Source organism: Gallinula chloropus (genome assembly GCF_964237585.1).
Source record: "Gallinula chloropus genome assembly, chromosome: 6".
NCBI lineage: Eukaryota > Metazoa > Chordata > Aves > Gruiformes > Rallidae > Gallinula > Gallinula chloropus.
In genome coordinates this window covers 33,352,341-33,366,816 of record NC_140091.1, presented here as the reverse complement: position 1 = coordinate 33,366,816, position 14,476 = coordinate 33,352,341, and the positions used below count along the sequence as shown (strand labels likewise).

The window sequence follows — 14,476 nt, the reverse complement described above, 5'->3', positions numbered from 1 at the left end:
AAAAAGCAAACACACATCAGATATACTACTGCATTTGCACTGACTTTGCATGTGGAATGATGAATTTCACAGCCTGAAATGTGGCCCACACTGTTGCACAGGTAGCTGCTTTGGAAGGACAGCCAGATAAATATTAGCCAAGTGCCTGCATTGTACTCACTGTCACGTAACTGACGTAACGCAAGCCTGACCAGCAGACCCAGTCTTGGGGTGTCGCTGGCACCCACCTGCCAGGGAGCAAGTTAGAGCAGAGGGGGGGTCTCCCATTCCCACCTGTGCCCTCCCTGTTGTTGCACCCTCCGTGGCTGCCTGGCCCCGGTATATGATATGACCAAGTGCATTTCCAGCTGACCACGGGGCCTGTTTTTGTCACTGCTGGCCAAAACCTGAGACTGCCAAGGGGAGTGTGAGGTGCCGTGGGGGGGGGCGTCTCAGCCCAGCCCCACTGCATCCCTGTCTTTTGCAGAGCTGGCACCTCTACAGCTGTCACAGGGACGGAGATGGCGCGAGGGCTGCTCCAGGAGCAATGCAGGAGGGCCAACACCACCGTGCCCACGCCACACACCGGGAGAAGCCCTGCTTCCTTCTGCCGATGGGTGGGCTCATTATTTTAATTAAGCTATTATTTCAATAACCATTGCGACATGTGGGCATGGCTTGGGAAACATTAAAACCAGGGTAAACAAAGAGTGGAGTACTCCATCTGCTTTTAACGCCATGGTTCAGCAGCACGGCTGTTTGGGCAGCATACATAGCTGAGTACTGTTAGTATTTACAGTGGAGCACACCATGCCAAGTTTAGCCTACAAGCTGATCACACACACAAGGTTGGGGTTTTTTTTTTAAGTGATTTATTCTTTTCTGATGCGAAGAACCCCACTTCTCTGCACCCAATGCTGCCTGTGAAGTCTGCTTTGCCACTTAAAGGATGCTAAACAGAAGCTAGCCAATGAAATGAGGGTAAATTTAATTACCAAAAAAATAACGTTCTTCAAAAACAACAGCTCACACACGCTCTCTCCCCAACAAGGAAAAATACATATAAAACCCCTTTGGCAATGCTGAGAAAATATCTGGGGCTGGGGTGAAAGGGACACAGCTTGACGAATATGCTGAAAGCTGAATGTGGATTACCCCGAGTGCAAAAATGAATAAATGTGGTTTATTCCATTATATTAATGAAATGGTTAATTCAGTTGCTATAGCAACAAAGAGCAGCCGTGCTAAAAAGCTAAAGGGCTATACATAATGCCTGATACAAGGTCTCTCTAATTCTAAAGCTGATTTTCTTAGCTACAATGGAAGTGATGTGTGTTTTCAATATCATCTTAAGCTTTTCCATCAAATCCTTAAGCTAATCCAATAAATAGGCTTGTAGCATAAAATAGCATATAGGTTTGCACCTCATAAAACTTATGAAAGGGGTTTACCTATGCACAATCGTAAGAAAAGATCCGTGGAGTGCAGCATGGGGCTCTTCTTTATGTATGCTGTTCGGCATGTGATGGTGAACTGGTGACTGTGTTATGATGGTGGGAAGTCCCTACAGTTATGAAGCAGGTGACTGTAAAGGAAAACACCTGGCTGGACAGTGGGACATGATGGTGCCCATCACTCTGGTAGCTGTGTCACCTCATGGAAAATAGCCTTTATATTCTTTTCACTTGCATGTCATATGACTTTTTGTTTAAAATTGCTAATTCTTAATTCCTTCAATAAGGAATCCTGCTGTGCTTGCTTTTGTCTTAACATTAAGGTCATACCTATGTTTTTTCCATCAGCAGAGAGGTCAGACAACAACTCTTAAAGTCTCTGCCCTAAGAGGGAGGAGGAGTGCCCGGCCTGCCTGTCAGAGGGGTCCAGGCAGCCCCTGCACACCCTGTGCTCCCCTGGAAGGCTGCTGGTGCTGCCCAGCCCCAGTGCTCCTGTCAGGTGGAGCACAGGATCACTGCCATTTGCTCTGGCTCCCTTTCCTCACACTGAGATTTGTCAAATGCCACAAATAAGAGGTTAGCACACCCTTAGGAGAAACAGAAGATGCCCATGTCCCTCACCAAACTTAGATGTACAAAATTTGGTGTCATGAAGCTGGACAAAGTGGGTGACATTTTCCGCAGGCCATCTGATTGGCACAGAAACAGGAGTTCAATTGTGATGTGGAGGTTTTGGTGACGAGGCATAAACCTGTCTCCAATAAGCAGAGGAAAAAGCTGTGCCCATGAGTAGTCTCTAGACCAAATAGGTGAGAAAAAAGCCCTTTAGCTGGTGATGTGAATCTCAGTAGCAATCGTTACCAGCGTGAGCGGAGGCACCTGGTAGGGCTGTCTGCTGTCTGGGCTTCAAGGCCCGAACGCGCTCGATCCATTGACAGCAGTAGCACTGAGGAGCAAGCAGCTTCTATAACTGATGGAGTTATAGTGGTTTATTACTTATTAAGATTCCCCTGTGTTACACAGTACCTCGCAAACAGGTGAGCCACAGCTTGGCAGTCTTTGCTGCCCTTGTCTCAAGGAGCCTGGCTGCTGAGTGTGTGGCGAGGCCTATGCCTGACAAGCACTGCCTGCCCTCCACATCTGGAGGCAGGAAGGCGATGCCGTAAGCCATCCCTGCAGAGGAAGCCCTGAGAAGGACCTGGGTGTCATGGTAGATTAAAAACTTAACATGAGCCAGCAGTGTGCACTTGCAGCTCAGAAGGCCAATGGTATCCTGGGCTCCATCAGAAGAGGGGTGGCCAGCAGGGCCAGGGAGGTGACTGTCCCTCTACTCTGCCCTTGTGAGGCCCCATCTGGAGTCCTGTGTCCAGAGCTGGGGCCCCCAATACAAGAAAGATATAGAACTGTTGAAGAGGGTTCAGAGGAGCCAGGAAGATGATCAGAGGGCTGGAGCACCTGCCCAACTTTTTAAAAGGGTAGACAATGGCAGGACAAGGGGGAATGGATTAAAGCTAAAGGAAGAAAGGTTTAGATTAGATATTAGGGGGAAGTTTTTTTACAGAAAGAGTGGTGAGGTGCTGGAACAGGATGCCCAGAGAGGTGGTGGATGCCCCGTCCCTGGGGGTGTTCAAGGCCAGGTTGGATGGGGCCCTGGGCAACCTTGTGTAGATCCAGGCCTAGAGGTTGGTGGCCCTGCCTGTGGCAGGGGGGTTGGAGCTCTATGATCCCTTGGGTCCTTTCCAACGCATGCCATTCTATGATTCTATGTCTACATAACTACAAGAAATCCGAATGAGTTCAGAGGTATGTTAGCAGTCAGCAAAGCACAGATATAAACAACTCATGAGCTACAGTTTTCAGCTCCTGAGCCACAGTGGGAAGGCCTTTCTTCTGTTCCAGTGCTCAGTCCACGTTAATTCATGTATTATGCCCAGCCCTGGTGTCTGCCAAGCACCCAGGTCGGCATATCAAGGTAAAGCTTAACAGCTTGCGGTCCTTATATATGAACAATTGCCTTTCCCTGTGGTAATTTGCCGAGTTGCTCTCCAGCTTCACTGCTGGGAGCCATGAGAAGCTCTGCTCCCACATCACAAAAAGTCATGATGGGCAGATTCAAACCTCCAAGAAAGAAGGAAGGCTTAAAAACAGAGTCTCTGCTCCTGGGCAAGGCCAGTGTGGATGTTTGCACAAGACCCAGCAGACCAACCTGAGGAAGAGTTATTAAAAACTAATCTCCTGGAGAAATAACCAGAGAGCTTACAGTTTCTCAGAAAAGAAAGGAAATGGCAACAGCAAAGACAAAGTGACCCAGATGGCCCATAAGCAGACTAATTATATGAAAGAACCAGAAGCAACTCTGAAGTTACCAATCCAGCTGCTGAGAGAGACTGCCAGGTTGCCAGATGTTGCCAATGAAAACCTATCTTCCACAGTTCATCAAAGAAGTGGAGCAGCCTGGTGAAGTGAAACCTTTGCCAATAAAATAAATATTTTATCAGAAAAATTATTTTCTACTGGGAAACATGTTGAAAAAAAATATAAAAAATTAACAACATGCCCAACTCCATGTTACAGTAGATAAATAATGAAACACACATGCAGAATAAGTTGATAGGATCTTCTTATTGATGGGAAATATTGTATTTCCCTTAACATTGTATTTCTACAGCTTCAGTCTTGGATTGCATTAGACAAAGTGGTTTTATGAGGTATGGGGTTGATGGCACTCAGGTGGGGTTTGGGTAGCTTGCCAGAATCTAGCAATCTCTTTTGCCACCATGAGATAAAAGGCTTAAAGACAACAAAGCTGGAGGAGCCAGAGGTGACAGCAATACCTGGGGGAAGGCAGGGAGACTGCTGAAATGACAGTGAGCTGCTGTGGCTGCCAGGTCACCTCTCCCAGAGGCCACATGGTGGAAAGCCCTGTGTCCTCCAAGACGCAGCAAAGAGGGGCAGCAGTTCCAGGCAAGTAACACGCCTTTTGTTCCTGCCAGATTTTATGGACTAAGCGATTGGGTGGCTACAACAAAGGGTCACTCTAGCGCCAGCGCGGGGAGCAGTGTACGTGTGCATCAGCTGCAGTGCTGGGGGTACAGGCCACCCATTAGATTCATGCACAAGGGCTAGCTTTAATTTTGCTCAGAGATCAAGTTAATGTTTCATTTTAAATCGGGGAATTGTGTATGTTTAAAAATCGCCTGTAATTTTTCAAACGTGGCTGTTTACTGCCAGTGCCAGTGTGGTGCCTTGGAAGGCCCATGTCTGGTCGGCCTAGAGGCCAAAACCCAAACTGCCTGTATAGTCTGTTCGCAAGGCAAAACATCTCTTTTTCCAATGAACATGTATGAGTGCACTGGGATTCACACAAGCGAATTTGGCAGCTTTTTCAAGTATTTCTTGGACTGCAGAGCATACACTGAACACGGGGAGCTTTTTCTGTTCAGGAATATGATGTGAATAAGAATGTGCTGCTGGAGGATGGGCTGTGGCGTTTCTACCGTAAATTGTCAAATGGGGTTTATGATCTGTTATAGGAGTAATCAATAGGACGAACATGTCTAGGACCTGTGAGGGCTGGGCTTGCACGATCTCACCCAGCATCTCTTTAATAATACATAATTCCTTAAATGTGCAACTAAATCACTGAAATACATGAGCTTAATTTGGAACCTTTTACACTCTGAAAATTGATATCTCCTTTTCAATAACTGGCAACAGCACTGACCAGATTTTTCTGATTCGTTTCCTTGGCTCTTGAATGCACTGAATGGGATGGATTCCCCAAGATGGATGTGAAAACCCATAAAACCTGGGAATGTGTGCTTTGTGGCTCTCCCTGGCCTGTTTACACCTCACCTTACCCTGATGACTTAAAGACAATCCTGCAGGAGACCTAAATGTGGCCATTTCTCTGAGTTCCTGCAGCACACAGATTTACTGCCGACTGTCAGAGCTGGAAAGTCTTTGTGTTCGTTTGGGAACACGCTTTCTGAAGCTGTTAATGGACTTGATGGAACAAGAGTGGGGGAGAGGGCGAGTAAAGAGAACAAAACCTGCATAATATAACCCATTATTCCTTCTTTGGTAAACAGTTCATGGTATAGTCTTGATTGATAAAGAATGTCTCTAAGCCCTCCATAGATTGCTTTATAGCTACTTGGGAATACTGGGGATACTGAATGTCCCAGGAAAAGCCCTAATTTCACTGCTACATTTATGTTGTACACGCACTTAGCTACTTAAATTAGGTCTCTTGGCATTGTCCCGTATTTAAAAGAAGCCACACTATTGGATGTGGTGCCTTCAGGATAGGCAGGTAATCAGGTCTGACCACGCATCTGCAAAAGCACTGGCGCATCCGGCCAGCTCAGTGGCAGGTGACACGCCGCCTCTCACCCTCAGGGTTCCTGGTAGGTAGGATACAGAATCAGAAGCACGTGGTAACAGCCTGGGAGAAGATAGCTACTTTTCCTTGCATCTGCTAACTGCAAACATAAAATGGTACCTGCAGACGATCTGATTTTGATGTGTTTTTTTTTTTCTGCCCCACTCAAGGGCATGCTGCCTGTCAGCCAGCTCCTCAGCAGAGGTACAAGCAGTACACGCCGAGACTCTCCAAACTTTGCCCCTAAGGTTCACAAAACAGCTTGTTTTTCCTGTGAGTCCTCTATAGCTCAGGTAAGATAAAATACAAAAAACGACCAGACAACTGAGAGCTTTAAAGAAGTTTCAGGCAAGTATCTTCTAAGCAGTACAACTATCTGTTCCTGTTTTCATCTGAGTGTGAAAACCCCACAGCGCTGAAGAGAAAAATTAAAATATGAAGAGAAAGCTATTAGTGGAGACACTGGGCTTGAGCCTGCCAAGGGATCTCATCAAGCAAGCCCAAAGTGTCAGCAAAACCGCGTTGTTGGGGCGAGACTCCAAATGAAATGACACTCTGAACCGTCATGATGCCACATTGTGTGCACACGTGTGCACACAAGCGTGTGCGTGTGTCCGCGTGGGGAAGGGATGTGAACGGAGGACACGTCAAAGGCAGGCAAAGAGGTGCCAGAGAGGGGCAAAGAGCAAGCTACATTCTGCACTGCAGGCAATTAAGGGAATAATGTACACATGAATTAACTCATTAATGATTCCTGGAGTGGATCTTAGAGATCACGAAACACCACCTGATAAGCCTCTACAAGAAAAATCTGTTTATTAAATAAAAAAAACCCACACAAACAAACCCAAGTTGGTTTCAACATTTATTTATAATCCGGTGCACAATTCATAAATCAAGAAAGCAAAGTCAGGCTGTATTTTTAATCAAAGCTTTTGCTGATCACGACAGAGGGTATATGAAATTGAATTGATAGATCATTTCTTATTATGGAACTTAAAGGCTTTATATTCTTAAGTGGAGTAAAGCAGACAGCAATACACTCGTATTAGAAAGTTCCTACTGTGAATGAAAAATGGATTAAACCTGAGATATTGTTTAGCAAGACAGACAACTCTATATTTCTTTTGGTTGTGAAATTATTATAACCATACATAACCAATAAGTATGAAAAATTGGCACTGGGGGAAATAATCTTTCCGGCTTGCCCTGTGTGTTTGTGCTTGGCGAACGCCGTCTGCAGGGTCTGTATTCCATTTGCACGTAATCAGATCTCTGACCTGTAACGTGTACATTCTGGAACATTAATTGGCACAATTAAAAAGTTATTTAGAGGATGAGCTTGGAGCAAAAAATGTTGTCACATCTCAGAATCCTGAAATGCAACCTGGACTTCATAATAAGCCAGTTTAACCATTTTTAGAGAGATGTTATGAGTGTTCACTGGGGGGGAAAAGTGACGATCAAGCTACCCATGCAACACACAAATCTGGAGTCCAACACAGTCAGTGCACAGCAAATTTATTCTATAAAGTGACTAGTGTGAGGAAGAATTAGAAAGGATTATAAAAATACACTACCATATGCTGTAGTAGTTGAAAGCGATTAATCCAGTTCTCAAATCCTATTTTAAACTCCCTTTCATTTCTTCCCATAGAAAAATAGAAGCCACATTGCTTTGTTTGAATGCTATGTAGTTAATTACATCTTCTAAGAAACTCTTTTAAAACTAAATGTAATGTTTAATTACAAAGTGCCTCCTTGAAACCTGTTAGCTTGTACATTGATTTGTAGTTCATTAAAAATGCTTTCTTAATTATATTTACAGCCAGAAAATACATAGAGATTAAAGAGTCTATAGAGAAATTTTGAAATTACAGCATGAATTGTAAGGAGAAAGTTAGACTTCAAATAGTGGGCAAGTCACAGCCGGGGCTGAACTAATCGTGGCCTTTTCTATAATTTCAAAACTTAATTGTTGTAAAAATAGTAATTGGAAGACGCGGTGCTCATCGTAACAGCTATCGATACCGCGTTGTTTTATGAGAGCAGATTTTCAAGGACTAATTAGAAAGCAAATCAATTGCATCAAACAAGTGTAAAGTTCACATTAGCTGTCGGACCGATCACCTCAACACACGGGGTTCACGGCTAAGGGCAGCCCGCGCTTTGGTTCGTAGGGTGTTGTCCTGGAAACCATGCGGATGCAGTCGATAACAGGGCAGACGCTGAGACACAGGGTGCAGCCTGTACAGCTGTCAGTAACCGTGGGCAGGTGGGTTTGGGGATCAAACTGGATAGCCTGCGAACAGGAATAAACATTATTGATGTCACTCGCGGAAAAGGTCAAAATTGCTCCCATTTTAGCGCCTGCATTTCCTGTGCTACAGCACTTGGAGACATCTTGGTGCGATTCTACGCTGCAGCTATAGCAACTGTTCAACTGGCAGGGAACAAAACAACCCCTCCTCCCGACACTTTAAAATTAGAAATATGGGCCAAATGCTAGCTCGGCAAAAGCTCACGGGTCACAAGGGCTGCTTTCAAAAGGAGGAGTTTGGCCCATGATGTTTCAACTCCAGGGGGCTATTTCTCCTTCCCATGAAGGAGTATTTCATGGGAGGGCGATTTGCCGGGTTGATTGGTTGAGTGGAGGCACCAGGACGTGCCTGCACGCCTTCCGCACAGCGCCGATCACAACGTGTTCTCCTGACTTTTGTTTTCAGCACAGAATAAACAATCTAATTTAATAAATCGTGGAGAAAAACCCAGCACGCTGTGCCTCGTGTGATTATTTCCCTTTGCGAATCTTCAAAAGGGATATCTGAGTTTTGGGCAGGCAGAGCGTGCTTTATTTCTCACGTTTCCATGCAGTGAATCCTCATTACCAATTAGTGTGATAAGTGTATTTGAATGTGGAACAACAATTGCAGCCTCGATGAAGTAAGCTCCTGGTATAATGGAAATGGCAATGAAAAGCAAAACCAAAAGCACCAGACAACAGCAAAGGCTTCAATATCTAAGAAGCAAGTCTAGAAAAGTAAAAAAATAAAAAACCCCCACCCCTGACTATCTACTTTTAAGAGTTCAAGGAAGGAAAAGCCAGGCCTGAAAGCTGAACTCTGGCTGTGCTGCAAACAAGCGGTGCCTTAGCGAACCTCCCGCGCCACCCTCAGCGCCTGTGGGAGCCAGGGAGGAGAAGGGAGGTACTGGGGGGGGGTGCTGCGTGCTGTCTCCAAAGGGGGCATCTGGGGTTTCACTGCTAGGACAGCACAGAAGTTGCTGCAGCAACCAGCAAGAGCCCAAACTAGGTACTAACTGCCCCAAATCCACAGATTTGGGTTTAGTTTGAGCACAAAGAGAGCTTTGGTTTGTGAGTATTTAGGACTCCTTCCTCTCTCCCCAACAACATTGCACATCCTGAAAGGGAGTTCAAAGGAGGAGAGGAAGTCCGGCCTGCAGTGCCAACTTTAAATTAAGGAAAGTTTTTCTGTTGGGAGTCGTACAAGGTGATAGCTCTGCAGGGCAGCATGGATATTTTGGAAACAGAGAGAAGCATAAAGCTGATGCAGTTTTGAAGGGGGGGGTGGGGTTGTGATTTTTTGCAATTAAGAATTTCTTTGCAATTACTTTCTTTTAAATTTCCTTAATTAAGTCTGGTTTTGGTTTGGTTTTATTTCTTAGAAAACCTCCCAGGGTTTTAAACTGATTATTTTGGTTCCGGGTTTTTTTTCCCCAGTTATAGAAAATAAAGTTTTACTAAATATAAACTCAGTCTTTTGCTCTCCAAGGGCTTTATCCTCCCTTTCACTGGGAATTCTGCAAACTTCAGCTTGCTGCTCTAAGCCCTGGCAGCTATCCTGGAGAAAGGATTTGTACCTCAACCGAGATCAAAACAAAAACCCACCTGCCTGAAACCTGAATTAGTTCAAGTTCAGTTACACCGACAAAAACAAGGACCAGCTTTCTTTAAAAGCATTTGGCAATAAGAACAGCTCTTGTTTTCCCAGGTCCCCTTGGTGGGAAGGGATGCATTCTTCCCTTTCTCCTCATGCACTTGAAAACTACCAAAAACTACCTGTCGACTCGGGTCCCCCTCACTTTCTTCCTCTTAAAAAGAATCCCACTTCCCACCTGCAGTATGGGAACACCTGGGAGAGTGACCTAGAGTGTGGCAGCGAGATGCAGTACTCTCTGCACAGCCCTCCAGAAGCAGCCACGCTGGGTGGTGGTCTCACCGCTGCGCAAGCAGCTCAGACAGGGCTTGTGCAGCGTAGCCTGGGAGCACGCTGGGGTTCCAATCCAATATTTTAGACATCTGTTTTTACCACCTGCTCATTAACAGAAGGTGGATTCTTTCTTCCCAGCAGCAGAAAGATAACTCATTGTGCCTTTCTGCTAATTACAGCTGTGCTCTTACCTGGTAGCCAGAATCATTACAGGTCATGTAACATTTGCCACAGTTGATACACATTTCCTCGTCAATCAGAGCCACAACTTGCTCTGTGTTGCAGAGCTCACCATATGTTCCAATATACTGCAGTGCTTTTCCAATGACATCCTAGGGAAAAAAAATATTATTGACTCATTTAGAAGATACCTAAGCAGTTTCTATAATCACGCAGGAGTGCTTTCTAGGACTTCAATATGGAAGATTTGGCCATGCATTGTGATGATGTGTAGGATTTTTTCCTATTAATTTTCAAGTTTCTGACCTTCAAGTCTCCTGCAAAAGATGAAGATTACTCCATAGAGACACATTTTGAACATAGGCAGCTCTAGAAGTATCTATTTGCATACAAAGACCTCCTACAAATAGGTGACACATTTAGTGCTTCATTTTGAATGCACTACTGTTTTGCCATTATTGTGTGAAACCTCAAGGAGCAAAATGGAGCACAAACCAGGAGTGGCACACTACAAACAGTAAGCTCATTCTTGGCCATTTCTCATTAGCACAGATTTAAGAACTCATAGCAAGAGAAGGGCATGATCAAATAGACTGACAGAGAGAACAATATCGGCTTTTCTCTCTTCAGTAAGATGTGCAAGTGACATGATCGTCGGTTTATCACAAATATCGTATGGAAGCGAGCTGTGGGTCTCATCCTGCAGGTCTTGATTCAGTCCTGTTAATGTCACAGGGAGGAATCTGTTGCATTGGCCTTACACATTCATCCTGCAAAATAAAGACGGTGGCAGGACAAGGCATGGGTATGTACCACAAGGGGAAGACGTGGCCTCTGTAAGACGTGGTTTGGGACCTACCTGATGCAAACCATTTCCACTTTACTCCAAGGGAAACGGCAAAGTTCAGTGGCAGTTCAGCTTCCCTGAGTAAGTGGTCAAGACAGGACGAGTACCAGGTCCTTTGGGCTACAGGTCTCTCTCAGTTAAATTAGTTTAACTTGTGGAAGGACAGCACAGGTGATGGACAGGACTGCATTTTAAATGATTGACTCTGTATTGGTTGCCTGGATATTTGGCGAGTTTACTAAGCGCACACCTACAACAACCACACGTCTACAACACTTCCCATGTTGCTAAGAAAGCTCAAGTTTATGTGCAAGATAATACATTGTTAAGATAAAACTGGGCTCAATAGATGAAGGTTATGTGATGAAACAATACATTTTACTTTTGCTTAAAAAAGGGGTATAACTGTTACATATTAGAGAAATCTTGAGTGATAGGAGAGCAGAACTGGCTTCAAAAGCCATTCTACTGTAATAAACCAAGAAGCCATTAAGATTTTGATTTGGAATTTGATCCAAGTCAATTGAAAAATGTGCAAGATCAAGCCAAATATGAGACACAGACAAGTCTGCCCAGAATTATAAGCTTCAAAGTGTTTACCTTTGGTCTTGCTTCGCCAAGAAACATGATAAGGATTTATTTCTGCATTCTGTTTGTCAGTATATTTTGAAGAAGAAATACTTACCTTATTCCTATCAGTAAAAAAATTATTCTGAAATGATTAGCAACCATTTTAAGTGTGTAGTAGTACAGGTTAGCCTGTATAATGTGTAACTGCATAGAATGCTCTGCATATTGTTTTGAATTCTCATTGCAGAAGAACCAGATTCCTGTAACTCACTGCATACTTTATTTTGGGCAGCCTTACTTTCAAACAAACTAAACATCCCTCATTATTCCTATGCCACACCAGAGCAATAGGCTAGTGTGACTTTACCAATATTAGCCCTAAAAGGGAGCTCTGCTACATATATTCAATGCAAAAATGGTTCCAAACTTGTCTTCCTGAGTCTGCTGAGAGCTTGCAACAACAGCTCTACTTGCAGAATGAAGGACTCCCATTCGTGTCAGAGAAGTTTTAACTTTGGGGACTGCCTTGCCTTCAGCACTGAAATCACAACAGCATCTTTATGCAGTGAGACAAATTTTGTTGTTCGCTGGGTGCTGTGGTAGGATCTATGAGGTTGCTCTTAATGACTGTTGAGGTAGGAAATTCAACCATATCCTAAGCCCAGGAAGAAGGGCAGGGAAATTGTACAGTTTTCTTGTTCCAGAAACACTCCAATGATTTTTCTCTGCCAATCCCCTAAATGGCTGACACATGGAATACCTTGGTTGCATTCATTCAAGGCTAAAAGCCTTCCAGTTCTCAGCGACACGTGTGGAGCATCACTGCTCTTCCAGGCAGCGTGATGCCTGTGGACAGCTGGCTGGAAGTGAGCAAGTCACCACAGCCTAATGAGTTAGCACTCATCAATAGATCTGTGCAAGCTGATGATGTGCCTGGTCCAAATGCAACGCAAATTTGAAGTAAAACCTGTTTACTTAAACCACTGTAAAAGGTCAATTAACTGCTATGAAAGCGTTTCAGCGAATACTTCTTGCTTTGGTATTGCAAAGGAGGTGAACACACAGCCCTTTGCTGTGCCTCCACTACAGTAACTAACTCAATCAAATGTAATCTCTTAGGAACTGCTCACACCCCTCTATTTGCTTTTCCATGTAATTACTCAGAGAAGTTCATGGATTTACTGGGAATTGCTCAGCAGTTTTCAGGTTGCTACAGTTCTGAGGTTTCTTCAGTCTTCATTATCAGTTGAAGAACTGTAGCTGTAGGATTCAGCTCTGGCTTATTTCAAGTCTCATGTAGGCTTGTCTGTATCGTACCTGCTTCAAAATGAATGTGTCTTTGTGTGATCTACGACCCCCAGTGGTATCAAGTATCCTATAAGCCTATTTTCTGTTGCATATAGCCCCAAAACACTCCATTGCCTGTCACAAATGCACGTGTCATGTATTGAAGAATTTGAAGAAATGATGTAAAACAATGTACAGTGAAGTAGCTTTCCAGTGCCTGCTCATGTTGTGAAAGCATCAACATGGGGCGATTCCTGATGTGTTTGGCTTTTTAATCTAGCAAAAGCAGATGTTTGAACAGCACAGGTAATTAACAGTTTTTTCGGGGAGGTTCTGAATTCACATTTGCATTCTTTAAATGTCATCTGGATGATAAGAAAAACCACAAAGCTCAAGCAAGTTGCAGACATGGGCTACTCAAATAATCATGGGATGGAGGGCCTTGCTTGTGTTAGAAGACAAAAGGAGCCTAACAAGATGTTGAGCCTAAGAGGATGAAGGCAGAGGGGTAATATGATGTCTCTTTCTTTATATAGGAGGGAGGGAAAAGAGCAATTTAAGTTAAATGGCAATGTTGGCACAAGAACATATGATTGTTAGCCAGCCATGAATAAATGTAAAGCTGGAAATTAGAAAAGGCTTTTTTTAAATGGGAGAGGAGTGATGTGGTTAATGGCCTTCCAGAGAAGCAGCTGGGAGACAAGAGGAAGACAGTCCAAGGTTTGGGACAGCACTAGATAGCTCAGGAAATGGCTGCTGAGAAGAACAGCTACAAACTTACAAAGGGAGTAATGAAAACAATGTGTATGACATGGTGATTTCTGAATCTGTAACCGAGTCTCACTTCTCACAGCTCACAAAATACACTTCGGGGGACTCAGAATCCCAAGTAGGGAGGATGATGGCATTTCAGAGGCCTGAAAGTGATTTCAAGCGACTGTGCCAATGACTTACTGATCATTTACACTCCCGGGTGTTGTGTCTTTTAATCACTTCTTTCTTTCAAGCAAAAACTGTATCTTTATTAATTTGCAAAGTTTCAAGACTTTATCGACTAAAAAAGCAATGGTACTTAAAAGATGTTTTGCAGGTGCACTCTTTTACAGCATCTCAAGCTAGCTCAGAGCTTCTTGTTTCCATCAAGTCATAAACATTTGGAACAAAATAAACCGTGCAGCAAGAAATAATCACCTTTTGCTGTTAAAGTGCAGTTTCACTCTAAAAAGCAACTGTCTAAAATGGCACTATGGGATTCCACACTTGGTATATCTCAATGGCCTCCAGAACAAATTTGCACTGTTTACAGTATTATGGGTTTTATGCCAACTGCCAGACCTGCAAACAGAAGCCAGGTTTTGAAAGTCAAGCTGTGTTCTTTCTGGATTATGCATTACCAGCAGCAATTAAAAAAAAAAAAAAGGCAAAAAAGGCAGAAAAAAAAAAAGCTGGAAGTTAAATTTTGTCCTAAGTTACACCTTTCAGTCTCAGGGACCTCAAGTGCTGTTTATGTTACTGCTGTGCTGTCTGACTCTTCTCAACAAAATTG

The 14,476-nt window shown here is 43.9% G+C and overlaps 1 protein-coding gene across 1 annotated transcript in view; it reads right to left on the bottom strand.

The window, feature by feature from the left end:
* Nucleotides 1-6,669: 6,669 nt before the first annotated feature.
* Nucleotides 6,670-14,476, bottom strand: part of DPYD (dihydropyrimidine dehydrogenase) — a gene marked incomplete at its 5' end in the record, with an annotated part of 351,370 nt that continues 343,563 nt past the window's right edge. Inside the window, 2 exons of the mRNA XM_084266073.1 lie at nt 6,670-8,119; nt 10,238-10,378. Of these exons, the coding sequence (XP_084122199.1) occupies nt 7,949-8,119; nt 10,238-10,378 (312 nt within the window). The 3' untranslated portion in view covers nt 6,670-7,948. The remainder of the gene's footprint in view (nt 8,120-10,237; nt 10,379-14,476) is intronic.